The following is a 27746-nucleotide window of genomic DNA, read 5'->3' on the forward strand; positions in this document are numbered from 1 at the left end:
CACCTATAAACCCTATTGTCAGATCTTCATTCATGGGTCTTTAAAAAGCAGACTCGTGAAAGAGGCTAGCTGAGATCCTGGTTCTGACAGTCTTACAGCCTGTTTTTGCTTGACCTCACAGATTTAAAAAGTTTTGGTTAAAATTATGGCTGTTGACATAACCTTTAAGGATTATCCCTCAGATTCTTGACGAGGCTTCAGTCATCTTTGAGCCCTTTTCCTTTCACCTACATGCTAATTCCCTGGCTGGTTCTAAGGCTCACATATTGATGAGTGAAATGGAGATTCAAGTTTAATAGGTGCTAAGTCAAGTCTTTTATTTCCCTTCTGGATAATCCCCTCACCAAACGCTTTCATCTAGTTCAAATGCCCGGGTGCTGGTGCAGCTAGGCAGACAAGAATCATTCTGACAGCAGAGCTTAAAGGACTCGGGAGTTACTCCAATTTCCTCATCTGGCTGCCAGGATTTGTATGGAACATAGGGTATGAGCTAGGGCTGAATAAATTGTATGGGGTCCAGCCAGAGAGGGGAATGCCAGGGGTAGGCTGAAGGCATGTGAAGTGAAGCACAGGCTCACGTCATGGTGGCCTGATCCAGCAGGAACCACAGATGCCACCCTCAGCAGAGGAGATCCCTTACACATGGCCTCTATTCCTGTTCAATTCTACAGACATTTACTGTAGCTCCTATTTTGTTGTCCAAGTTCTGTTCTAGGCCCTAGGGACATACAGCTAAATAAGGAAAGGTGTATTCCATTAAGTAGCTCACGGTCTGGGGTGGAGGGAAGACCTCTAGAAAGAGAAAGGAATGTTCAAGGTGCTGGTTATGACTTCAGCTGAATGTCATGTGATTTTTTTTTTTTTTCCTAACAAGCTATAGTATGCTTTGGGCATATGAGTAGGAGATTTGTGCACTAGGAAGTGGGTGCTTCTACCCTAATAAAGCACTCTTCCCGCTGGGCCAGCAAAGATGTCTTTGGATACCTGATCTTCTGCCCTTTATCCCACGGGAACTCCACTTTGGTCCTGTTCCATTCTCAGGAGAACTCATGCTGGATGGAAAGTCACAGAACATTTTGCTGTGGCCATGCATTGCTTTCAGGTCTAGCCTTGGCTGAGCCTGATGCTGAAAGAAAAAATGAGAATCAGTTAGCTGTTTGCTATTCAAATAGTATTTGTTTTCATTGTCTCTTGGAAAGCTGTGGGTATCATTCCAACCTATGTATACCCTTTCTGATCTTAGTCTGCTGGGAAAGACTCCAGGCTCTTTATTAACAAGAAGAGGAAAGGGAGGGACAATTTGCTTCTCTCTAGGAATTTCTTCTCCTCAATGGTCAAAATTGCACATGGTTTCATACTGAGTCTTGTTTTTTTCAGATCTCTGGTAATACACAAATAATAAGACACAAATACCATCCTCAATTGCTGTGCAGGGTCATTGGGTAGATAGACATAACTGTAGGTAAACTGCAAGACATTGCAATAAATGCTATTTTGGAGGCTTGAATAAAGTGCTACTGAGGCTACCTACATAAGCTGTTACCTTTCTAGACATAATTGACAAATGGGGTCTAATTAAACTAAAGAGCTTCTGCACAGCAAAAGAAACTACCATCAGAGTGAACAGGCAACCTACAGAATGGGAGAAAATTTTTGCAATCTACTCATGTGACAAAGGGCTAATATCCAGAACCTACAAAGAACTCAATCAAATTTACAAGAAAAAAACAAACAACCCCATCAAAAAGTGGGCAACGGATATGAATAGACATTTCTCAAAAGAAGACATGCATATAGCCAACAGGCACATGAAAAAATGCTCGTCATCACTGGCCATCAGAGAAATGCAAATCAAAACCACAATGAGATACCATCTCACACCAGTTAGAATGGCAATCATTCAAAAGTCAGGAAACAACAGGTGCTGGAGAGGATGTGGAGAAATAGGAATACTTTTACACTGTTGGTGGGATTGTAAACTGGTTCAACCATTGTGGAAAACAGTATGGTGCTTCCTCAAAGATCTAAAACTAGAAATACCATATGACCCAGCCATCCCATTGCTGGGTATATACCCAAAGGATTATAAATCATGCTGCTGTAAAGACACATGCACACGTATGTTTATTGCGGCACTATTCACAATAGCAAAGACTTGGAATCAACCCAAATGTCCATCTGTGACAGACTGGATTAAGAAAATGTGGCACATATACACCATGGAATACTATGCAGCCATAAAAAAGGATGAGTTTGTGTCCTTTGTAGGGACATGGATGCAGCTGGAAACCATCATTCTCAGCCAACTATCGCAAGAACAGAAAACCAAACACTGCATATTCTCACTCATAGGTGGGAACTGAACAATGAGATCACTTGGACTCGGGAAGGGGAACATCACACACTGGGGCCTATTATGGGGAGGGGGGAGGGAGGAGGGATGGCATTGGGAGTTATACCTGATGTAAATGTTGAGTTGATGGGTGCTGACGAGTTGATGGGTGCAGCACACCAACACGGCACAAGTATACATATGTAACGAACCTACACGTTGTGCAAATGTACCCTAGAACTTAAAGTATAATAAAAATAAATAAATAAGTAAATAAATAAATAAAAAGAAATGCCCTTCACTTGAAAACTCCCTGTTCAAAATCACTCTGTCTTTGAAATGCTCTTGATTACTGCATGAAGAGTTTATCCTTAGTGCTTTATCCTTAGTGCCTAGCAGTGCTTCATTAGAAATTGAGATAGCATTGATAGCAATGTCTTACAATTTATACACTCTGTGTCTTTCTCCCTAATGTATCTGTGAGGCAATCCAGAGCAGTGCTAGTATGTCATTATTGGTGTATCCCCAGAATCTACAGTTGTGGCTCATATCTAGAAGGGCTCAACTTATGCTTCCTGGAAGATTAGGTAAAGCCACAATGACTTAATTTTCTTTTCACTCAAGATCTAATTCAAAGGGCAAGATGAGGCCAAAACGTGAAGTTGAGATGTCTCAGCACATACACTAAACTCTGAGCCATGTGACCAGTTAGCCTAACCTTCTCAATTCAGCCAAGTAAAGTGAGAGCTCCAACACCCCTGAGCAGAGTGCATGTGTAGCATTTTATGGAAATCATCTCCCACCAGAGACAACTAAAACCTGCCCACCATGGCTTCTGAGTTCTTACTGGCTTACCTCAAGAACTTCTCAAAGCCTATGTTGATCCTGGACTTTGTAACTAACATTTTCCAGTGATAATTTGAGGCACATTATGTGGCACTGGGGGCTAAGAACCAGAGTCAATGATTGGAGTTTCAAGATCTATAATCCTGGACACTGTTCTCTATTATTTTTTCAGTAGTGGGAACTCAATGGAACTGAGTAAATGGCTACTTGAACAAGGATAAGCTTCCTGTATGATATTTAGAAAGGTGATCACTTGATAGAATGTGCTGTATACATCTGTGTATATATAGGGGACACACAGTTCCAACCACTATTGAGGAGCATGTGCTTCAGCTTTATCTCCACAAACCATACAGAAAGGCAGTTAGAGGCTTCCACATGATTTCTCCACTTGTGGATTTTGATAGTGCATCAAGAGTAAATACATTTGTCATCGGGATTTAGCCAGAATAATCTGCACAGTATTTTGGCCTTAGTTTAGATGTGTGGTTCTCAATGGGGGAAGTACTGTCCCATAGGGACATTTTGGAAAGTAGTAAGGGTAGTTTTGGTGTCACAATCATTGGAAATTACCACTGGCATCCTTACTAAGGTCAAAATGATTGGAAATTACCCCTGGCATCCTTGGGCAGGCACCAGGGATCATTGATATTCCTCTAGTGCACAGATAGTGCCACTGAATAAATTTTCCTGCATCCTGCTTGACTCTTGAATGCCATGCAAAACATCCATGTAGATGAAAAATGCATTTATAATGATCCACATCGAGAAGCTAATTCCATTTTGATATAAACACTTTAATGAAAAGTATTTTTTGTACTCTTTAAATATACATTCCCAAGAAGGCAGCTACCATGTTACCGAAGGAAGCTTGCCTTTTGATTTGTTCACTAATTTCACCAAGAGTTGTTCTCCATTTTGGGAAGTCACACGATTGATGCAATGCTGCCCACAGTATCTGAGTCACTCAGACCACACACCAGAATCAGTCTCATTTGGAGCTGTTGTAGTCATGCTGACTCTACAAATACATGCTGATACACTTTGTTAGCACTTAATTCAAAATGTCAACATAAAGAAAAATACCTATCGTGTTTGTTGAATAGTTTCTTATTTTCCTGAAGTCTGAATATGTTCACAGGAAGTAGGTTCAAGCATTTGATTACTTTGCCTTTTAATGTAGTTGTGTCAGAAGTATTTACACATGAACATTTTTATCATTTTATTGTAAATTATTTCCTCTTATAGATAGAGCATTCACTTTTTTTGAACTTACATGAGGTAGGTCATACTATGTTTGGATTTTCAATACCAAATGTTTGCTATAAAAATGGGATTTCTGAGACTGACAAGATTGACAGTTTTAGACAAACATAGGAGCAACTGGGACATAGGAAAGGATTAATTATTTGAGTATGGTGAGAACTGATATCAAAATGGACCCTTGGGAGTGACAGAAAGTTTAAAATTAAAAAAATGTAGGACTGAAGATTTGAAGCAGCTGACTTCTTTACTAATGCTAATGTGTATCAAGTGCTTCCTCTATGCTGGATCCATTGCTGAGAAATGTTCTTTGTTACAGGCTCTCAGACAGCCTGTGCTGTCTGATGCCACACAGGCAATAGGGGCAGAGTCCAGACTAGAACAATGTTTGCCAGCCTACCAAGCCTGCCCTCTCAACGACACCCCATTGGCCAGTTTAGTCTGTGGAATACAAGCTTGAACTTCCCCCTGGTCCTTACTGGACAGGATCTCTGTTGAATGAGTAGGAGGACATCTGACAAGCTTATGGGCTCAGACTGCCTTGGTTTGATTTTCTGCTCCCGCTGTCGCTGTGATCTGTGGAAAGATTGGGCTGGAATGGGATTTAGGAAGGGTAGAATGTCCTGCTCAGTAGGTCTGCTCCTTTCCCCAAAGACATCCAGGGAGCATATCTATTTTGAAATGATATTTACACATGAACCATGTTTCATCAGTTAAACAAATTGTTTAATAATAGACCAGCAACAGGAACTCCTTTTCAATGTATTTAAAATCTTCTAGGCTCTACAAAAGTTCTCCAGTATGAGTTCTTTTAATTCCTTCAAAAAGACAGTTTTAACTTTGCATTGCCACAAATTCCTGGACTGTGGCTCCTTTCCTTGGAGTTTCAAAGTGTGGGAGGAATTCCACAACCACCTACAACATCTCTGTTACTCTATTTCAGATAGAGAGAAAATGAATTCTAAAGATCAGTGTTGGCATCTTCAGGTTCCCCGTCATCTTGGGGGTGGCGCTATACAGAAGTGCAGTTATGATGAAGAGGCAGCTAGGCTTTAGGGAGTCCATGTGTGGCCGCCTATTCTTCCATATGTGTGTCAACGGAAAGTGCTGCTGTCCTGTCCATGCTGTCCCCAGCCCTGGAACCAGCCCACTCTCACCTCCATTGCTTTGTACACAAGCAGTAGACTCTCTTTAAGAAAATCCTTCCAGAGCCCCCACCTGGAGTTTTCCCTCAATCCCCTTGTTCTCCTTTCTCTGCCTTTTCAATATTGAGCCCCACATTCCAGCTTCATCTCTGCACCTGGCCTCTTCTGTTTGGTCACTTTCTGGAGCCTCAGACTCCCCTTCTAACTTTGTGGTTGATGTCTTTCTGTGTTTAGCTCAGCTGCTTCTTCAATTTTGACTTCTTTGAGGAACTATCCCAAGACTTTCAGAACCTCACTGACTAGGTCAGGACACCTCCTTCTTCCTCTCCTTCATCTCCAATGCCACACCTGGAGATAGGGGAAGGACTGAGCATGTTTCTCGTGGCACAAAGTGTCTGTCAGGGATTCTACGCCCCCTCCATGGTGTAGAGTTGTAAGGACGCTGTTGCCAGCAAGGGATTGTATTTTCAGCCCATTAGGTTTGAGGTGAAGACATTAACTATTTATTTCCAATGATGTGTGATCTGTGTCACTTCCAAGCTGGAGTGGTTAAGAAGTGGGCAATCTCTCTTTCCCTACTTAGTAGCTGAAGGCAGTGGACTTCAAGGCTGTAAGAGAGGGTGGAGCCCAGATGGCAGGGGTCTGAGTCACTGAATCACCACTCATCAGCAGCAAGTCTTGTACTGGGTCTCAGTGAGCAAGAAATAGACTCTATCATTTAAGTTACTTAGGTTTGGGATTTAGGGTTAGATCAGAGAGCATTTCCCTAGTGTGTCCCCAGTTTCCTCACCTCTAGATGCAGGACTTTCATGGGGATAGGCAGAGCCTAGGGAATACCCCAATCTTGATGTCAGGCTTTTAAGGGCACCATGTAACTGAGACCTGCTGATTTACCTCAGTCTGGTTGCTTGCAGTCTGTAATAGTCTTGGACAAGTGGCTTAAGTAGTTCAACTGTCAACCCTTGCATACATAAAAATGACACTATTAATAATATCTAGCTCTGATGCCATGATGCATGGTTAGTGCTTAGTACAGGAATGTAGGAGTTGTTCCATACATACCAATTGTTTTTTTTTTTTTTTTTTTTTTTTTTTTGAGACAGAGTCTCGCTCTGTCGCCCAGGTTGGAGTGCAGTGGCCGGATCTCAGCTCACTGCAACCTCCACCTCCTGGGTTTACACCATTCTCCTGCCTCAGCCTCCTGAGTAGCCGGGACTACAGGCACCCGCCACCTCGCCCGGCTAGTGTTTTTGTATTTTTTTAGTAGAGACGGGGTTTCACCGTGTTAGCCAGGATGGTCTCGATCTCCTGACCTCGTGATCCGCCCGTCTCGGCCTCCCAAAGTGCTGGGATTACAGGCTTGAGCCACCGCGCCCGGCCCCAATTGTTATATTAACACTTGATTCTGAAACACTGATGGCCTATTAGAGTCAGCTCTGATCTAGAATTCCAGGTGTTAGCTCAGGTTCTAAATACCGAGTGGTACTCAGTGTCATTCCTCAACTACTTTTGAGTAGGAAATCCCAACTGTTTTTCTTTATATTCGTATGCAGTACCTCTGGCCACCAATTGAGTGGGGTTTTCTTTCACACTAAGCAATTCTTCAACTCTGTGGATGACAACTGAATGTCCTGCAATTCAATTCAATTCCCACACTAACTACCTGGGCTTAGTGCAGATTCCACAAGTTAAGGGCTCGGTCCCACAAGATTGCTCTCCCCCAACTTTCAGACACCAATTGCAAATGAAGGATTACCCACAACTTCTCTTCAACCTGGCTACAAATCTGAGGTTCCCGTAAACCTCCCTGTTTAGGTTCAATCATTTGCTTAGAAAAGATCACATAATTCAGGAAAGCAGATTATTACTAGATTCCTGGCTTACTGAAAAAGTATACAACTCAGGAACAACCAGACGAAAAAAATGCGTACGGCAAGGTGTGGGGAAGGGGCACAGAGCTTCCATGTCCTCTCCAGCCAGCCACCTGCACAGCTTCTCCGTGTGTTCAACAGCCTGGAAGCTAATTGAGCCTCTTCCTTTTGGGTTTTTACGTAGCTGTGATTGATTAAATCATTAGCTGTTGGTGATTAAGCTTAATCTCCATCCCTTCTCCCCTTCTTGGAAGTCGAAGAGGTGAGGCTGAAAATTCCAGCCCTCTAACCATATGGCTGGTTTCCCTTATAATCAGTTCCCAGTCTTAAGGCTTTCCAAAAGTCACCTCCTTAACATAAGCTCAGGCGTGATTGAAGGACCTTGCTATGAATAACAAAAAATGCTCCTTTCACCTTTGTCTCCCCTATCACTTAGGCAATCTTGAGGGTTTTAGGAGTTCTGTGCCAGTACCTGGGATAAAGACCAAATATAGTCACCACTCTCTCTGTATGACTGTGTTCTGCATCCATGGATTCAACCAACCTCTAAAATAAATAAATAAATAAATAAACCTTAACTGAAACTGTGCAGGATTTTTTTCTTGTCATTATACCATAATCAATATAGTATAATAACTACTTACATAGCACCTACATTGATTTAGGTGTTATAAGTAATCTGGAGATGATTTAAAGTATCCGGGAGAATGTGTGTAGGTTATATGCCAATACCACATCATTTTATATAAAGGACTTGAGCATCCTCAAATTTTGGTCTCCTCAGGGGGTGTCCTGGAACTCATTCCTTATGGAAACTGAGGGATGACCATGCATACTTCTTATTATAAACCACAATGTCATAGCCTTCTTTTAGCTAGGATGAAAAGGTGGGCAGTGAACTAGAGTTTCTCTCACTCTTTTTCAGTCATAACTTTTTTCTTCCTGCTTGCCTTCTGGCATCAAATTATTGATTCTCAGTTGGTGCTCAGCCCAATGCCCGGTTCTTAATGCACACATGAGTCTCCCTCATGGAAACGTAATTTCTTTGGATTCCTTTGATGCACACTTACCAAACTGAGGAAGGTAGCAGTGTGCAAGAGGAAGGCAGAAACAGAGCATTAATATGGCATTTGTTCCTGGAATATCAATTTGACTCAAGGTTAATTAATGTCAAAATAAGTGTGGACAGATTGTATTGTAGAGTAACATGCATGTTTTATTCATTTATTTATTTAAAATAATAAAACATGAGATTTTCTCTCCTTTGTCTAGGGCTGCTTCCTGGACAGCTGGAGAAAGACTGCTCTAAAACCTGTAATGCCCCTTGCTGAAGTAGAGATTTTTGCTACCCATTTTAATGCTATAATTTAGATATCCATCTCACCTCACGGCACTCACTCTACCTGGGACATTTTGGTGGTGTTATTTTATTTTCTCTTCTCCTCTGGAGTGGATAGTTGAGTCATTGAAAACAATTTAGGTGGGGAACACAATAGGGCAATCAGCCCTGGATAAGAGAGTAATTCTAGAATATTTGAGAAAAATTGCTCACATTTTTCTATTAGTCAAAAAAAAAAAAATCAAAAACTTTACCCAACTCCTAATGAATACTAACAATAGAAATGGTAGATAAAATCAATCTGATAAGGAATAAAATAAAATTGCACATTTACATATGAATTTACATATGAAAAATTTGTCCTGGGAAAATTGGACTCAGTAGCAATAATTATTGCAAATGAGAATGCCCAACAGTTGAAGCTGTAATTGATAAGTCTCATGTGAACAAAAGCTGAGAATTGCTTTGGATGAAAATTGATTTTAGTAAAATAAACATACAAATAGAAAACAATGAAAATGCTTAACCACATCGATAGGAATTGATCAAAGAAATAACATGACTTAATACATTTCCCTCTGGAAATATAATTACTTTTGGAAAAATGCTGATTTTGTGATTTCTTTTTATTTCTAAATCAATAAATTTCAAATTTTAGTGTGCATTTTTGTAATGTGAGGTAAAATTATTTCCAAGGACCAAAAATGGTGGCATTGAAATGATTTAATGGGTCAAAATGATGAGATAAAAATTAATCAAAACAGTGGGCCAAAGTATTCTGAACCTTTGGCTTGCATGTGGAAGTTTTCCGGTAAAAGTTAATTAATAACCACAATCCTCATGAGTGTCTCTGTGCCACCCACTATACAATGAAGTTCCCATGTAATATGTCATGAATCCTTTGGATAATCTGTGTGATAGATGTTAGCACCTCTCTTTTGCAGATACAGAAACTTTATGTCAGCCTGTTCATATAGCTCATCTGAAAAGACCCAGCTTTTTACGGGTCTCTCTCCTAAGCCTTCAATACATTTTACTCCACTGCCACCCACCACCCACCATTCTTGGATAGCTTGAAACCCTAGGGCATCATCATTCATTGCCTCAATTCAGTTAAGTAAATTGTGGTTGATTACACTACTGTTCCCAACAATTTGCTCCTATCCCTGTAGGAAGATTATATAATCATGTCTATTGCTATGTGACTTCTTGTAGTTTCTTGCCCTGCCTCAATGACATCTGCCTGGGTTGTTCATGACTTACTTTGGCCAATAGAAAACAGGTAGCAATGACCTGTGCCAAACCCATGCAGAAACTTTAACAGCAATTGCATGGTTTGTCATTGCTCTACACAGGGTCTCTCAACCTCACTATTAACATTTTGGACCTGATAATTCTTGTTGCTGGTGGAGATGGAGTCTGTCCTATGCATTGGAAGATGTTAAGCAGCATCCCTAGCCTGTACCCACTAGATGACAGCAGTATCTGTCTCTCAGTTGTGACTACCAAAAATGCCTGGAGATACTGATAAAGTATTCCCTGGGAGGTGACATCATTTCTGGTTAAGAACCACTACTCTACCACAACAATGGTATGTCCCATAAGAGCTGTTCCTTTATCCTCCATTCCAGGATTTTTTTTTTTTTTTAAGTGGAGTGCCAACTCACAGCTACATGTAACATGTACGAAAAATCAACCTTTTCTCTTATCTTTGAGATTTTTGGGTTTGTTGTTAGCACAACATAATCTAGTGAAAGCTGACTAATACAGACATGTAGAGGAAAGTGCAGGATACATTAGAGATGGTCATATCTTATTAATTTTTTAATTAGATGAAAATGAAATATTTTAATAGATAATTGTTAATAGACTATCAACTCATAGTGGTTATTAGTATAAAAAGTCAGTATCAGTTAAATAGACAACATAAAATTTACTTATCTTGTATGATTCCTTCTAAATGGGATTAATGAGTTGGGGAAATGACTGGTTTTCCATTTATATTTGGTTGGCTATTTGTCTCTTAGATTTTAAAGGGGGCATTTTGGATCTGGGGAGCAAGGGCAGTAGGAACAAGAGCTCTTGGGGAATCTGTGGAAGATACTCTAGCCCTGGCAGAAGTGGGACTGTCCCTGACTGCTGCTGTTGGCTGGGCTACATTTCTTGGAGGCATTGGACCCTCACTCAATAGAGACTTTAGGAAAAGTCCCAAGAAAGATCTTTCCATTACTCCAGAGGAATTACTGAGTTGTCCTCACCAGGAAAAGTCTGGTTTTGTCATGCTGGGGGTCAAATCATAGCATGTATTTACACCCTTCATGAAAAGGCAGTGCAGTGTGGTGACCACGAGTGAGAGCTCTGGAAACGGGCAGTTCTCTTCCAGGGGAGTAAGTTCAGTTGCTTGACTCTATGCTTTGGTGTTTCCATCCAAAAATGGGAATCATAGTGGAGCTATATCACAGGTTTGTTGTTGAATTAAATGAGATAATTCATAGATTTACATTGATGCTACACTGGGCGTGTGGTATGTGCTCGATAAATGCTAGCTACTACTGTTACTAGTTGTAAATGGGGATGAAAATGGGCTACATTTCTTGGAGGCATTGGGCCCTCACTTAAGACAGGAAAGCCTGGTTTTGTCATGCTGGGAGTCAAATCATTTGAAAATGGGGATGATAGAGGCACCCACCTCACAGGACTGTTGTGAGGATTGAATCAATTAGTATATATGAAGTGGTCAGAACAGTGTATAAGTAAACATTTTTATTATTGCTAATACTATTACCATCTCAGGGAACTCGCCGCATTTTAAAATTCTAGTGCAGTACCAAATTTAAAAAGCTGCTCTCATGTAAGTGTTTTCATACTAATGCCATGTGTTCTATATTTGAGTGGCAAAATACGTGATAATGCTACAGATGCATAGGACATCTTTTCCCCTATAATAGCAAAGCTCTAAAACTCTTCACATACTACCTCTGTTTCTGCACATCAGTGTTTTAATAAAGTCACATTTGAATATATGGCTTTCTCTAAGGACCAAAATAAATGTCATAGGTGCCCACTGCTAATGTACACTTGAGTCTCTGATATATTTATAGGAAGTGAGCACTGGCTGTCTTTTATAAATGAGAAGATAGAATGTTAGAAAAGTGTTGGACTGAAAAATAAGCAAATCTCATTTTACAGATAGCTCAGAGAAGTTCATTAACTTGCCCAACGTCAGGCAGCCATTGAATGGCAGAACAGGGACATAATTGTTTATTTGGTGATAGAGTATTTGATTTATTGAGGCCATCTGGGCTGATGGAGCTGGAACTTTAAGCCAGCTAGGTGCTCCATCCAGCCCGGCTCTGAAGGATCCCCTCAGAGTCTAGGCGAGACGGCCAGTGGAGAGTTCAGGCACAGAGCAGCGCCTAACCACCATCAAGCAATGTCACACAATCTTTTAGTCTTTGGGCACTCGCAGGATGTAGATAGAAGAATACTGTATTCAAAATTAAAAGACCCTAGACTTACCCCTGGCTCTATCTGCCCACTCCTACCACATCTACTGAGGCATCATCTACCCATAGCAACCTTTTTTAGTACACAGTTCTTTGAGTTTCGACAAATGCTTACAGTCATGCATCATCACCACAACCAAGATAGAGAATAGCCATGTAAGCCCTAAATCTCTTTGTGCTTTTTCTATTCAACTATTTCCCCAACCTTCAGCTCTTAGTAACCACTGATCCATTCTCTGTCCTCAAGGCTTTGCCTTTTTCAGAATGTCATAGAAATGGAATCGCACAGTTTGTAACCCTTTAAGTCTGGCTTCTTTCACTTAGCATAATGCATTTGAAACTGTTTCTGGCTGTGTTCTTATTGTCTGCAGGTCTGTGGGTAAGTAGTTTAACCTCTTTCAGCCTCAGTGTCCTCATCTGTAAGATGGGCATTACCACTTGCTTTGCATTCACGTTGTTGTGGTTAGAAAGAAAGAATGCATACAAATGTGGATTAAGTAAGAGGAAATGCAAGTGTACAAATGTACTCATTATTTTTGTTATGAAGTTGCCTTTTGAAGAGATTCCAGGTGCAAAAGCAATCCTAATTGAAATATAAACCCTGCAGAGCCTTTGTTTGTCTGATGAGCAGGGCAGAACCCAGCATCACTGTTAAACTCTACCCCAGCCAAAGGGTTCCACAAGCTAATTCCAAGTCTCAAAATCTTACAGAAAACACTTACCCAATAGGGACTGCCACCAGGGAATGTAGATCTCTGGCATATTGCTTTCACCATACTGCTCCCCCGAGGTGCCGGGAAACCTAACCTGTCTATGACATACTTTGATCTATTTGGATGGAAAGTAGCTTTTAAAACATGACCATTAACACTGCTAATAATATATAATGGTAATTGTGTTCTGGAAAAAATATGCATATCTGACATACGGAGCACCAAACAGTTCCACAAGGAGATAGGGCTTGTCTTGGCTCAAAAAGCACAGGGAGGAGGGTGAAATCCAGATTTTCATTTCCTTCTTAGTGTTACGTGATTCTGAGTTATAGAACACATATGACCAACATATATTCCCTGGGCATTTTTGCTGGGATGTGGAACCTGGGAGGTCAGTGTCTGATACTGCCTTCCCATCCAATTGACAAATGGCTGGCAAACCAGCCAGACAGCTGAAGACAGTGCATAGCCAGAGAAGGCAAAAAAGCTGGGCAGGGATTTAGGAGACCTGATGCTACGTCTGGCCTTGCCATTGATTGTGTGACTTTGTACTTGTTCCCTTACCCATGAAAAAAGGGGGCTGTAGTAGATTACCCTGAAGGAATCACAAGTTACACCCGAAAGATGGAGCACGACTCCCATCTCTGAGCACCAGAGTAAGGGGAGCAGAAAGCAGCAACCCTGAGCCTCAGAGTGAAATCCTTCAGAGAAGCTCCCTGTTTCCAGCACTAGCTGAATAAGATTCCAATAAACATATTGCTGAAATGTTTGTTTCCGGGTGTCATTTTAGACTGCAAGTAGCTAAAACAGATCTGGCTTCTATATATAGATTCCGCATTTGGTTGTGTTCGAGGAGGCTTTTATTACTACGCTCCCTGGCTGGCTCCCAGCTGAGCTTTTCCTTCAAGGGATCAGATTTTGGAACCAGAAAGTCAAAGAGGATCAGTGACCATATTAAGGGGCAGCTCTCTCTCTCTCTCTTTCGCTCTCGCTCTCTCTCTCATTCTCTCTCTGCTAATGCTGTATACTGCAGGTGGGTGCCAGCATGGACTGGCTCCCCTCTTTGTGCAAAGACTCTTAAAAATAATGATGACAAAGCTAATGAAAACTGACCAGCCCCACTATGGGAGTAAATACAAGCAAAACACTCCTGACATCCTGGGCTTAAAGAAAACATCATATAATTTGGGTTGAAATGAAGTGCAGATGATCACAAACAGCCCATTCTTTAGATAAGAGGACCCAGGAACCTCTGTGGATAGAAATAAAGGAAGGGGCTATGAAGAATGGGTTTCTTTGGGGGAGTGGGTGTCTGAATTTTACTCATGAATTCTCCAGGGAAAGATATGCTGGAAATGAAAGGTGAAAGAAGGAAGGTGGAGGTGGAAGTTAAAGGCAGAGATGCAGGGAGGGAAAGCGGAGGGAAGAGGAGTTCCCTTAAAGAGACAATGTTGAAGCCTTGCAATCGGATTTTGTAAAACGTGTCCAGTCACTAAGAGATAGTCCCCTACTGTGTGTCCTTTGTTTTCTGTGCATAAAATCTAACCTCGACCCCATATTATGGTGTCTTTTCGCTTCACCTGCCTCTGAGATTTCTTTATATTTAATCATCATGGACCTAACTGCCTTCCTGGTCTCCATATTTTTGTGCCTCACCTCTTTCTAGTTTTTCTTCCTCCCTGTTTCATTCTTCCCTCTTCTCTTCTCTACTTCTCTTTTCCAGTTCTTTCTCCTCCCAGAATCTTCTTTTTCCTAGTCCTCCTACCCTCCCCCTTCCATTTTACCCTTTCCTCCTCCATCTCTCCCCTCCCCCTCGCCTCACTCCCTTCCCCTTTCCCTCTTTCCCCACGCCTCCTTCTTTCTTCTCTTTTCTTCCCCCCTTACCCCTGTCTGTCCTTCTCCCCTTCTTTTCTCTCTCCCCTTTCCCATCTCCTCATCCCCTCTCCTCCCTCTCCTTGCTTTCCTCTTTTCCCTTTCCCTCCCTTTCCCTCTCCGTCCTGGTCCTTGTTTATCTGTAAGCTCCAATTTCTTGTCTTATAGATTTACCTGCAGAACAAGACACCGCTCCTCTTGCAAAAAAACTGTTTAAGAAATCCATATCCTCTCCCTTCATTCCTTGGGCATTTCAGAAATGATATTCCTCCCCCAACTACCCCCGTCAAAATAAAATGAATCCAGCCAGCTCCTGCTGTGTGTCCTTAAATCCATTCCCTCTAGCTTCGCTGGTTTGAAAGCCTGTACCCTAGAAGGGGCCTCCTGCATTTGCTGGCAACCCTGCTCAGTCTGATCGCCACAGATAGTGCTTTGGAGTGAAAAAAAGGGGGAAAAACCCTCTCCTTGGAGATTTCAAAACAGATTCGACCAGCTTTCAAGTCTGTGCACTTGCGGAGTGGCAGGGTTTGGGGAAGAGGGGTAGGGGACTTGGGGTGTGGGTGTTTGTCATAAACAAATAGCAACAGAATTTATGTCTATATAAATTTGGGTTTCCCTTGGCATGTCTGGTGTCTTTCTCCCTGGCATCGAGGGTGGGTGCTGTGCAAGCCTGACTTCCCTCACACTTTTGCTCGGGGGTGTGTATGTGTGATGGAATTGAGGAGGGGGTTGCTGTGTTTTTGATCTGATTCACTTGACAGATTATTTGAATCCAGCCCACCTTTCCGCACATGTCAAACAGATGGGATCATTGTTAAAAGCCTTGAGAGAGCCGAGGCTGAGCGGTGGGTAAGGCAGGGAGGGGGAAGAGAGGAGGGGGGCTGAGGGAGGGAGGGGGCACCTTCTAGTAGCTTTGTGTTTTTCACACATTGGAACTGACAGGAGCCCTTCTTCTCCGTGGGGGGTGTGTTGCGGGTATGGGGCTGATGAGGGGTGGGATGGAAAGGAGAGGGAGGTGGGGTGTTGGTGGGCAGGGTTATGATGTCACAGCAAAAGTTACAACAGGAGGAAAACACAGAAATGGTTCAACATTTTTTTTTTAACTTGGGACTGCCAAGAGCTGAAGGAGAGTGGTGAGCAAAGGAATGAAGGGAGAGAGAGAGAAACTAAACTGGAAGCTTGAGTTTTGTGTAGCTTCTTGAAACCTTATGAATGGATTGCTAGAAGCTGAGAGCCAGGAGAGACCTATAGGGGATGCAAGATCCCTTACACATTAAAAGGGGGAGAAAAGCAGGCGGAATTCTTCTTCCTGGCTGTGTTATCCCTCCTTCCTGAAATGAATGGTAGGAAACCTTTTTCTGAGGGTTATGGGGTGGCACGCGGGAGGGGGAAGTTTACTTCTTTTCTTACCTGAGTATCTTCCCTTTACTTGAACTAAACCTCCTGTCTTCCTTCCCTTCTTTCTTTTCTGCTCCCTCTCTCTCTCTCCCCTCTGCTTTCCTGGCTTTCTCTATATCCCCCTCCCCAGAGCCCTAATCTTTATTCTTGAGCTGCTTCAGAAAGAGAGGGAGAGAGAGAGAAAACTGAGTCAAAAGTGAAGGGAAGGAAAAAGGGCAGTCTAGGATTGAGGGGTATCTGCCTAGTAATATCCATGTGCCTGAGTTGATATCTTCTTGGGGGACTTGCATCAAGGCTCCAGTGGATGCTACATAAGGAAACAGGACATACTGGGAATGAGGTGTTTAAGATATAGCATTTATAATGCAAACAAGTCAGTTCTTAGTTGGGGTAGAGGAGTTTAGAAGATGATGAGGAGACTCAAGGTAGAAGAGGCAGTGTGATCTTACTCCAGAGTATGTGGACTGCATGTTTTAGATGTGGGCAACACAAGCAGTGACTTTAAAAGTGTAAGTGATTTTTCTTATTATGTGAATGAAGGACACAATGCGTTTCTCTACTGTTTCGTACCACCTGCGGTCAGACATCCTTACTTGTGTTAAGACTTCAGAACCATGCCGTGTGTTTGTCCATGTATACATGTGTGTATTTGTGTACATGCACATGCTCTTGGGGGGTGGGGACCCTTTGAGAAAGCCTTTATGGAGGCATTTAGGCAAACATTGCATAGGTTAAAATTATGACATTTTCTTCCCCATCCTTTCCATCCATTTCAAATCAATTGAAAACATGGTTGCTTGGGTCTAGCTGTTCATTTTGGTAAATTACTTATTTTGAACATCTCATTTGTTTATTTGCTCATTCAGCATATGGTGACTTTTAGTAACTTGAGATTGAGAAACTTCTGAAATAAAAAGGAGATCTATGTAGTATGAATTCATGGCATTTCCATTTAATACTTCTCACAGCAGGATACTTGATTTCTCCTTTCTCCCATGTCAGATTTAAAGTGAGTTTAAGATATTGTTCTTTTAAATCCCAAATGATCGATCAAAGTAAGAAAAAATACTTCGTTTGTTTTGTTTGTGACAAAACAAAAGAAGGATACAAGGGATCCCTGAAAGGTTAGTGTGGGCTTGTTAGGCAGTAGGTAGATCTGTTTACAGTAAGTGTGTGTGTGTGTGTGTTTGTAAGAGAGAGAGAGAATACACACAGAGAAGAGTACTCCAAAACAGTATTGATTCTTTGCTATTGATTGTGTAGGCTGCAGCTGCTGAAAGAGAAAGCCCGAGATGTTTACTGGGGAAACCAAGAGTAGTGTCTGTCCCCTGTGCCTTGGTGAGGTGGGGAGGTTTTCAGGAGGAAGGAGGGGACAGGGAGGAGTAGGTGGAGTGATGCATTGAACTTACTAGCTTTGACATCATCATTGTCTTTAAATGAAAAACAAAACTAAACAAAACAAAACAAGAAGATATTTACAGGCAGAGAGAAAGGGAACCAAGGGGAGCAGGAGAGACTGGAGAGAACAGGTCCCCTGAAGTATATACTCTTCTTTTTGCTCTTTTCTCAATCTTCCCAGGAACCCATAAGACTCCCGGAAGGTGAAGTTAAGAGCTCCCAGACTCATAAGGTTATTAGAACAGCAAACTGGCACCCCAAAGAACTTTACGGAGACTTGCAACCTACCAACAAGTTGGATGAGGGATTAAAATCCTTCAACAACCAACAACCCCAAGCGTCAAACTGAAGGAAACATTCTAACCCTCACGGACAGACTGGAAGCTGGATGGGGACCTGACTGAAGACATCTGGAGAATGAAAGTTAAGTACCAGCTTGGATTTTTGTGCCCCTAGATTATTTTTGCATTTTAAAATAAGAAGCATCAAATTGCATGTCTCTGTGTAAAAGTTCTAGCAATTTGTTTTAAGGTGAACTTATTTTGGCTTAAGGACTACAAAAAGAGAAGGTAATTCATAGGGAAGGAAGAAGAGAAAGAAATGAAAATTAGAGAATAAGATTATTTTGAATGACTTCAGGTAGCGAGGAGTGTGTGTTTGTGAGTGTGTATTTGAGAGACTTACCTCATGCCTGTGGGTCTCTCTTCTAGTATCAGTGAGGGGAGGGATTATTGAAGAAGAAGGAAAAAAAAAAAAAAAAGAAATCTGAGCTTTCTGGGAGGAAATTCAAAGGAACCAAGAGCAATTAAGTTCGTTCTGCAAGGACTAAAATAGAGCAAGAGGAGAGAGGTCAAGGGAGAAGCGTGCAGGAAGCACACGAGCCGGGGAGGCATAGAAGCCACGCTGGCAGAGTGGCCAGCACAGGTAGCCAGCAGAGGCATTCTTGGGGCTATTTGAAAAAGTTTGGTCTGTGAACAAAACAGTTTCCCTGGTGACTGCAAATCCATTGCTAGCTGCCTCTTTCTCATCTGTCCATCACTCTGGTGTGGTACCCAGAAGTTGACTTCTGGTTCTGTAGAAAAAGCTAGGGGAGGTATGATGTGCTTAAAGATCCTAAGAATAAGCCTGGCGATTTTGGCTGGGTGGGCACTTTGTTCTGCCAACTCTGAGCTGGGCTGGACACGCAAGAAATCCTTGGTTGAGAGGGAACACCTGAATCAGGTGCTGTTGGAAGGAGAACGTTGCTGGCTGGGGGCAAAGGTTCGAAGACCCAGAGCTTCTCCACAGCATCATCTCTTTGGAGTCTACCCCAGCAGGGCTGGGAGCTACCTAAGGCCCTACCCCGTGGAGGAGCAGGAAATCCATCATACAGGACGCAGCAGACCAGACACTGAAGGAAATGCTGTGAACCTTGTTCCCCGAGACCTGACTGAAAATCCAGCAGGACTGAGGGGTGCAGCTGAACAGCCAGCTGCCCCATGGGTAGGGAATAGTCCTACTGGGCAATCTGAGCTTCTGGGAGGTGATGACACTTATCTTGGCAGTCAAGGATCCAAGGAGTCTCTAGGTGAGGCTGGGACTCAGACAGGCTCAGCCGTGGCCACCACCACCACCACTGCCACCACCATTTTCACAACCCCGAAGGAACCCAAACCAGAGACCCAAAGGAGGGGCTGGACCAAGTCCAGGCAGCGTCGCCAAGTGTGGAAGAGGCGGGCAGAAGATGTGTGGGGAGACTCCGATATCTCTTTACATTTCCAACCTTGGTCCAAGCATTCCCTTAAACACAGGGTCAGAAAGAGTCTACCGGACAAAAGCAACCAAAATGGTGGAGAGGACCCCTACCGGGAAGCAGAGACCTTTAACTCCCAAGTAGGACTGCCCATCTTATACTTCTCTGGGAGGCGGGAGCGGCTGCTGCTGCGTCCAGAAGTGCTGGCTGAGATTCCCCGGGAGGCGTTCACAGTGGAAGCCTGGGTTAAACCGGAGGGAGGACAGAACAACCCAGCCATCATCGCAGGTAACACCCCTCTCCTGGGCTTTCTGAGATCCTGAGGGTTTGGCTGGCTTTATTTCTGACGGGTTAGATATAGGGAGCGAGGATGGGAAGGGGACCCAACAGGAAAGCCGGAAAGGGCTAGCCAGGGAGAGGGGGAAGGGCCCTTGGTAATCAGCACAGCAGGATTCCAGACACCATCAAAACGGAGATAGTGACTCTAGCCATATCAGCCTCTGTACCTTGTATTGATCTCATGTCCTTCTACACATCGTGCTTGCACTTAGGAGACTTTAGCTCTCTTACCTCTGTTTGAAGTCATAGAGCTCCTTGGTTCTTTGCCAAAAGAGAAGGGGTGTCACACTCCATTGCTGGTAGACCAATATGAAATACCCAGGCAACCTTGAAGACAGACGAGAATCCAAGGACCTGAGCAATGAGTCATGCCTGGGCTGGTCCAGGTGGTGAGGAAACAAGGCTGCTAGGTACACAGCTGTCAGGTCCTGCCTGGATTCCTTTTCTCTGAGTGCCCTGGATCTTGGCAGAAAGATACCCTCTGGTCCAGGCCCTGGAGTTCCCTTCACTTTGTCCCAGCAATCAGGTGTCCAGCTTAGGAACAATAGAGTCCACTGGAAAAAGTGAGCACTTATAAGCCAAGATCCCGACTTCTAGGCCTGCTGTTGTTGTAAGGACCTAAAAAATGAAAACTTGTATAACTCCATGGTTTTGATCAGGAGCACTTGTCTGGGAACATGACCCACATTTGTTTTCCACTATACACAGATCTTGGTTTTCATGGAAAGTCACCAAGAAGGGCAAAGAAAAATTAGGTTAAGAGTAACTGTTTCCTGTTGCCTTACTGGGAAGGTTGTAATGAAGCAAGGGGTCATGGATTAGACATGATATTTCATCATTTAGTACCTTATCCTTTTGAATTCCCCATGACAGAACCTAACACAAAGCAAGGTGCATAGTAGAACCATATAATCTGCTCAATTTGAATTATCCACAGTGCCCTTTCATGTTTTCCAGTTCCATTATATTGATAGGGAAACTGAGGCAATAAAAGGCATGCAATGCAGGCTGGGAATAGAACTTCAGGACACTTTAATGGCTTGAAAAATTTCCAAATTAAGAAAAACTTCTCAGGTTACTGGATGCCTGCAAGAAAGTTTCAGACTAAGGAAAGAAGTCGGCAAGGAGGGAAGCTCTTTCAAGGGGGGTGTTGCTGGAACATCCCTTCCGGACACTCTGTCTCCCCCTCTTTGGCTGTGATTTCTTCTTTGGAAGCTGGGATTCCCAGACACTGAGCATCCTCAAGTCTTGTGGTTTTGCTGTATTTTATTTTTGGGTGGGAGAGGGGGTGGGGAAAGGGGAGAAAGAAGGGTTGGGCTGTAAGTTAGGTGGGGGAAGAAAAAGAGTAGAAGGAAATCCTTATTCTGGGGCCAAATGGAAGAAATAATGAGATGATTATCTGATCAGAGTTGGCAGCTCCACAGTTTCTCCCAGATGACATCTTCGTGCTGCTTAATCTTGCTTCCTAGTACCCATCTGCCAGGGAAACTGTGTGCTTGCAGTCTAGACTAAGACCCACGACTCTGCTTACCCCTCCTCTTGCAGTAGCAACGTAAAGACCTGGGATCAATTCCCTGGCTGAAAAAAATGAGAGAAAGATCCAATAGGAGTCTATGTGGGAGGCTCTAAGGGGCTACTGCTTTGGGTTACTAGAGGCCAAACCTGGGGAAACTTGACTCCTGTCCTGTCCCTCGTGTGTCCTGTCTGATGCTCTGCATAGAGGAAAGTAGTGTCATGATTTGATTCCAGTTACAGCATTTCTTGTGGCACCTCCCTCATCCCCACCCCAGGACATCTTTCTCCCTTGCCCACCTGTCCACTGCCACCAACCGCTGCCAACACTGCCACAGCACCCACTCAGATCCTTCTCTAAAGTGCCCATCTGAACTCTTTTAACTGTAAGCATGTAAAATTGGGCAGGAAATCTTTTGCAAACTGTCTAGCCTCTGAGTTTTCCTTCTCTTCAAATCAAAGTATCCCTTGTGGTGTACTGACATTTCCCTCCTTAGGTCTACAGCAGAAAGGTTGAGGGCAGGGAATGCCCAGGGCTATCTCATCTCCACCTACCACTCTGTATTTTTCTTTCAATTTCTGTACATCAGAAAATATTCAGTAAAGATGTAGGGTAAAGGTCTGGGAAAGATGGAGGTTGGGAATATGGTTTCATTCTTTAGGATTCTAGCAACAGGGCTCCTGATGGCTTGGGCATCCTTGTGTACTCACTGTGTTTAGCTGCTTACACTTCACCTGTGGTCTCCATGCCTGAGAACCATAATGTTGCCAAAGGCATTTGCCCTAATCTACTCATGCTTATGGAGAGACCAGACCATCTTCCTTCTCTTCCATACAGCACTTGCCCCTGAGCGGGTCATTGTCTATTCCTAGGATGGTTGGCCTTCACCTTTGCAGAATGACAATAGAATCATGTCCCTGGGAGCCACATACAATTCAGCAATTCTGTTTTTCCACTGGGAATGATCCGAGGTGCTGCGAGACTTGGCCCCTACACTTTTTCAACAGCTCTCAAAGCGTAGCTTCTGTCTACTCAACTTAAGCCCAGTTTCCCAATCCTTAATCTACCCAATTTAGGGCGTTTTTTTCTTCAACAGTGACTTCAAGCAATGCAGCCATAGCCATTTACAGAGGAACATCCCCTTCCCAGTCCCAGATGCGGGTGTCTTAGAGGATACTTTCTACACAGGACACTAGGTGGCAGTGTTGCTTCATTCACAGGAGAGTTAAAGGCAGCCACGTAGTGGGGAATGTGTCTGATTTCTTGGAGGACTGTCCTGCCCTGGCTCTGGGCTGTATGTATTTAATTGTCCTCTCCCAGAATGTTGTTCGTAGGCATCCCTTGGGGTCAGCTTTATGCAAGTGTTTTTTGCGGGGCTTATGTGAAAGGGCAAAAGTGTCATTTTTGGGGTTGTGACTAACTTGCACTTTAGCAAGTGGTAAAGAAAAGAAAATTGACTAAAGTTTCCCCTCTCCCTCCCCCACTCCAAACTCCCACATTCTTCCAAAATAGAAAGTTGAATTCCAGAATGAATTGCCAGAATACTTTTATTTAGAGTTGAGGACGGCACGGAGCTCACAGGCCTTGGGTGCTGAACGTCTCTCTGGTCCTTGGAAGGGGACACATGGTACCTGGGTCCCTGCAAGATAGATCTTCTGAAGCGGCCTATTTCCCATAACTGAGACAGAGCAACCAAGGTGTAGGAGAGGACTGTGTACAAGTGCTCCACTGTAGAGTCCTCCGTAAGAGTCGCTAGGAAGGGGCTTGGCAGTTCAGGGCCATGTAGCCACCTAGGAGTAGACTGAGGTCAGGAGCCCACTTGGTTGGGCCATTGGAACTGAGTACTGGACGTAAGCCAAATTCTGTCCCATCCACGTGTGTAACTTTTAAGCTCCGGCACCCAACCCCGAAACCATCCTGTTCCTTTCCCTCCTTCTCAACTTCCTTTCCTCTCTTTCAACCCCAACATACACAAAAGAGAAGATTTTAATAGGTTCCTCCTCACCCATAATTGATTTCAAATGTTCCCTGAAGTTGCCCAGCTGAGTAACCACCTGCAGCTCCAAGTTGCAGGAGACTGAGTCACTAAGTCCATGGCAGAATTGGAGCCTGAGCCCAGGATTCTTCATTCAACAAATATTTATTGAGTGCCCTCCATGCAAAGCACGGCAAGGCCCTGTGGGGCGCACAAAGATGTCTAAGAAACTGTCCCTGACATGAAGACAAGTTTTCCTCCTCTGAGAATCTGAGCATTAGAGTATATGCTTGTGTAGAACTTGGGAGGCAGGCCGACTCGGCATCAGATTCCATCTCTGATGCTTATCAGGGCTGTGGTCTTTGGCAATCCATTGAACTTTTCTATGCCTTGGTTTCCTCAAATGCAAAAAGGAGAAAAATATATGTGTACAAAACATCATTCCATTTAAATAAAAATGAAAAAAGCTCCAGAAAATGAAAAATAAGACGATGTCTTGCGGAGTCGTTATGATACTTGAACAAGTCATGTATGTAAAGTGCCCACCACAGGGCTTGGCCATTGTGTTTACTCATAGCCTGGCAGGAGCTAAGAGTGGGAGGCAATCATTACTGGGAGCAGCAGGTTAACCTGCTCATCTTTGGTTCTAACCCACTAACCTATCATTTTTCCTTAGGTGGAATATTCACTTTAATTTCTTAGGAATTCATTTTACTAAATTGTAAAACGAGAATGATGGTAAACAGACTTTTTTACGGCACAGTCTAATGTGTTGTAAATGCAGTAGAATCAGAGGCCCCAAAGGGCTCATTTATTTTATTTAAAAAAATCCATTCTTTTCAGCCTGAGCAGTACTATTTTGAATAAATTGGACAATGGTGCTAAAGTTTTTTGGAGGCCATAAAACCTTTTGAAAATCTGATGAAAGCTTTATCCACTCCCTAGAAAAATGAACATGTTCACATAGTTCACACAACGTTCAGAGCTGTATTAGTCTGTTCTCAAGCTGTTGAAAAAGACATACCTGAGACTGTGTAATTTATAAAGGAAAGAGCTTTAATGGACTCACAGTTCTACATGGCTGGGGGGGCCTCACAATTCCACATGGCTGGGGGGGCCTCACAAACCCACATGACTGGGGAGGCCTCACAATCATGGCTGAAGACGAACGAGGAGCAAAGTCATGTCTCACACGGTGGCAGGCAAGAGAGCGTGTGCAGGGGAACTCCTATTTATAAAACCATCAGATCTCATGAGACTTATTCAGTATCACAAGAACAGCACAGGAAAAACCCGCCCCCGTGACTCAATTACCTCCCACCAGGTCCCTCCCACAACATGTGGGAATTATGGAAGCTATGACTCAAGATGAGATTTGGGTGGGGACACAGCCAAACCATATCAAGACCCTCAAGACCCTTCACGATTTCCTGATAGCCAGGGTCTGTTGACATTATGTATAAAACCCATTGTTTAAGGCCTATATTGATAAGTGTTTTTTTTTTTTTTTTTTTTTTTGACATCTAAGAAATGAGATTTCACAGAATGCTGAAACATCCCCTTCTCCCAGTAAGGGAGATTTGTACACAAAGTGGAGGGTGTCATCCACATAGAATATGGAGCTTCATAGAAGGCAGATTCACATAGATGTGAAGAGAATGTAAAAGGCAGACCATGTGTGGGATCTCTCCCTTTATCCACTAGGACTCAGTGATAGATGAAGAGACAAATCTATACTTTTCCCAGGATCTTCCAGAAGATGAAGTTTGCACAGTCATCTCCTTAGTTGCTTCTTCCTATATCACAGCAAGGTTTGAAGTCAGAGTGTTCGTCCTCCAAGAATCCTGTGGAATTGTGCAGTTCCCTCCACATTAGAACCCTGCTCCCTGGTTAGGATCCACATGTGCAGCAAAGTCATGGTCACCTGCCCTAGACATGGATGACCCATGAATGTGAGGGCTTGCTGTTGGTTTCTGGGGATGGATTTACCCACAGTGATAAGTACGAGTTGCATGAGTTGTCCTGTGTGAATAGGGCTTAGCCCCTGATGGTTGTAAATTAGCATCTCTGTATAGAAGGTTTTATCATGTGGCTATATGGCCCCCAAGAAGAGAGGAACATGGAGAGACTGTATGGTATCTGGTTTAAGAAGTAAAACAGACTGTGACTATGACCCTTCTTACAGCCTGTGGCCATGCCCCTCATCCCTATGGGAAAGTAATTTTCTCTATGTCTCTGCCTCCAGGGCTCTTCATGTGTGGTTTCCTAGGGTGCATATTGCTTCCTGCCTTATTTGTTATGTGCATGTCTCATTTCTATCCAACGGTAATTCCTCCAGAGCCAAACGCATGTCTGATTAACTTTTGTCCTTCCAAAATATCTAGCACAGTATTAGAGACTCTCAGTTATGTTTGTAGAATAGAAAAAATAGAAATTTAGACTGCAGACTGCCCATTAGGGATGAATAAAAGGGTGGGAGGAACTTTCTGAAACTGGAGTCTCTTTGTGGGATCCACAGCAGTGGCTTTCAGATTCTGTTTTTGCTGCCTACTGAGGTGTCTTCGTAGCTTCTGAGGGGAAATCACTGAGTGCAGCGTTCCCTTTCCACCTTCAATAGGAGCATCCCTCCCTTACCTGTTTCATGTGAAGGAGGGGCTTAATTATTTTAAGGAAGTTTAAACCCCACAACTCTAGAGTGGGGGTTGGCATGTTATGGCCTGTGGGTCACATCAGGTCTAAAGCTGAAGCTTGTTTTTGTAAATAAAGTTTTATTGGCACACAGCCACACCTATTTGGTTATGTGTTCTCTGTGGTGACTTCCCTGCTAACTGGTGGAGGTAAGTAGTTGCAAAAGAGACCTTTTGGCCCACAAAGCCCAAAATATTTACTGTCTGGCCCTTTGTAGTAAAAGTTTGCCAACTCATGCTTTAGAACATTGCTTCTCAAACTTCAATGTGAATAGAGATCAGCTGAGACTATTCTTAAGAAGTCTGCCATGGCAATGCGCCTGGCAGCAGGTGCAATGTAAGTACGTCTTGCACACTGCAGGGAGTTTCATGGACCAAGGACCCCAGGCGCTGTGCTCTGAAACACATCACTGCATTTGCACTGAGGCCACAGATCCCTGGGGTGGCATGGATAAAGGCAGACCAGTTCCTGAGAGACAGTCGTTGACTTTGGCTGAAGGACTCAAAAAGGCCTTGCAGGAAATTCCTTAGACTGCACTGTAGTCAACAACACTTCCATCCCACCTTCCTTCTCTCTTTTTTTTTTTTTTTTTGCTTCAGAGTCAGACTTGCAGCAATGACTGATGGCTCTCCTAGCCTTTTCAGCATCTCTCTATATTTCCTCAGAGTTGTCTCCCCCAGTAAGATCCTACATATTTAATCCTATATTGGCATCTACTTCTTGTGCTAACACAGCTACCTTATGCAAATGCAGATTTGGGTTCAACAGGTCCTGGGCAGCCTGAGATTCTGCATTTGTAACAGGCTTCAGGTGCTGTTGCTGTTGCTAGTTTGTGGACCATGATTCAAGTTGCAGGACTCTAGACTCTTGAGTCCAGGCTCTTGAGTCCAGGGCAGAAGACAGCAGACTTTTCCTGTAAAAGGACAGATAGTAAATAATTTAGGCTTCTTGGGCCATGCAGTCTCTGTTGCAAAAAATTAAACTCTGTTGTTATAATGTGCAAGCAGTCATAAATGATATGTAAACACATTTCTATGCCTGTGTTCCAACAAAACTTTATTTACAAAAACAGATGGCAAGCTAGATTTTTCTCATGAGCAATAGTTTGCCAACTGCTTTTTCCACCGTGCTTTTGTGCTTTCCTTTCTAGTTTCACGCTATGAAAAATAACTCCAACAGAGAGACTATGGCAGTATCAGTGGTAGGGGCATACCTTTTGTTGAAGTATAAACAAAACTTCCCAGATATTTCTTGCAGGAAACAAATCATGCTAGTTTCTTGGTATGAGCACTCCAGGTAGAGTTTATATTTATTTCTTTCCTTTTTTTTTTTTTTTTTAAAGAAAAAAAGCATACTGAGATGTGACTTATCTTAAACTTCACATGTTTAAAGTGTACAAATAATGTCTTTAGTATTCTTACAGACTTATCTCAATCTATTATCTCAATTATCTCAATCAATTATCTCAATCTAATTTTAGAATATTTTAATGGCACCCGAAAGAAATGCTGTACCCATTAGCCCTACCCACTTCCCTCCCCTCCTTTCCAAATTCACCATAGCCATAACCATTGGCAACCTACTCTTTATCTCTATACATTTTGCCCATTCTGTGCATTTCATAAAAATGAGATTATACAATATATGATCTTTTGTGGCTGACTTCTTTCACTTGAGGCTTATCCATGTTGCAGCATGTATTGGCACTTCATTCCTTTTTATTGTTAAGTAATATTCCATTCATTTGTGTATCCAATCTTCAGTTACTGGATATTTTGGTTGTTTCCACTTTTTGGCTTTTGTGAACATTGTGTAC

The 27746-nt window shown here is 43.0% G+C and overlaps 1 protein-coding gene across 2 annotated transcripts in view; it reads left to right on the plus strand.

Moving 5' to 3' along the window:
- Positions 1-27746, plus strand: part of PAPPA2 (pappalysin 2) — a 400048-nt gene that overhangs the window by 78862 nt on the left and 293440 nt on the right. For both annotated transcript variants that reach the window (XR_003306912.1, XM_026448236.1), the window contains exon 2: positions 17865-19703. Coding sequence is in view for 1 of the 2 variants with exons in the window: in XM_026448236.1 (XP_026304021.1) it covers positions 18779-19703 (925 nt within the window). In the remaining variant the exon portion in view is untranslated. The remainder of the gene's footprint in view (positions 1-17864; positions 19704-27746) is intronic.

Source organism: Piliocolobus tephrosceles, chromosome 1, assembly GCF_002776525.5.
Source record: "Piliocolobus tephrosceles isolate RC106 chromosome 1, ASM277652v3, whole genome shotgun sequence".
In the NCBI taxonomy this organism is placed as follows: Eukaryota; Metazoa; Chordata; class Mammalia; order Primates; family Cercopithecidae; genus Piliocolobus; species Piliocolobus tephrosceles.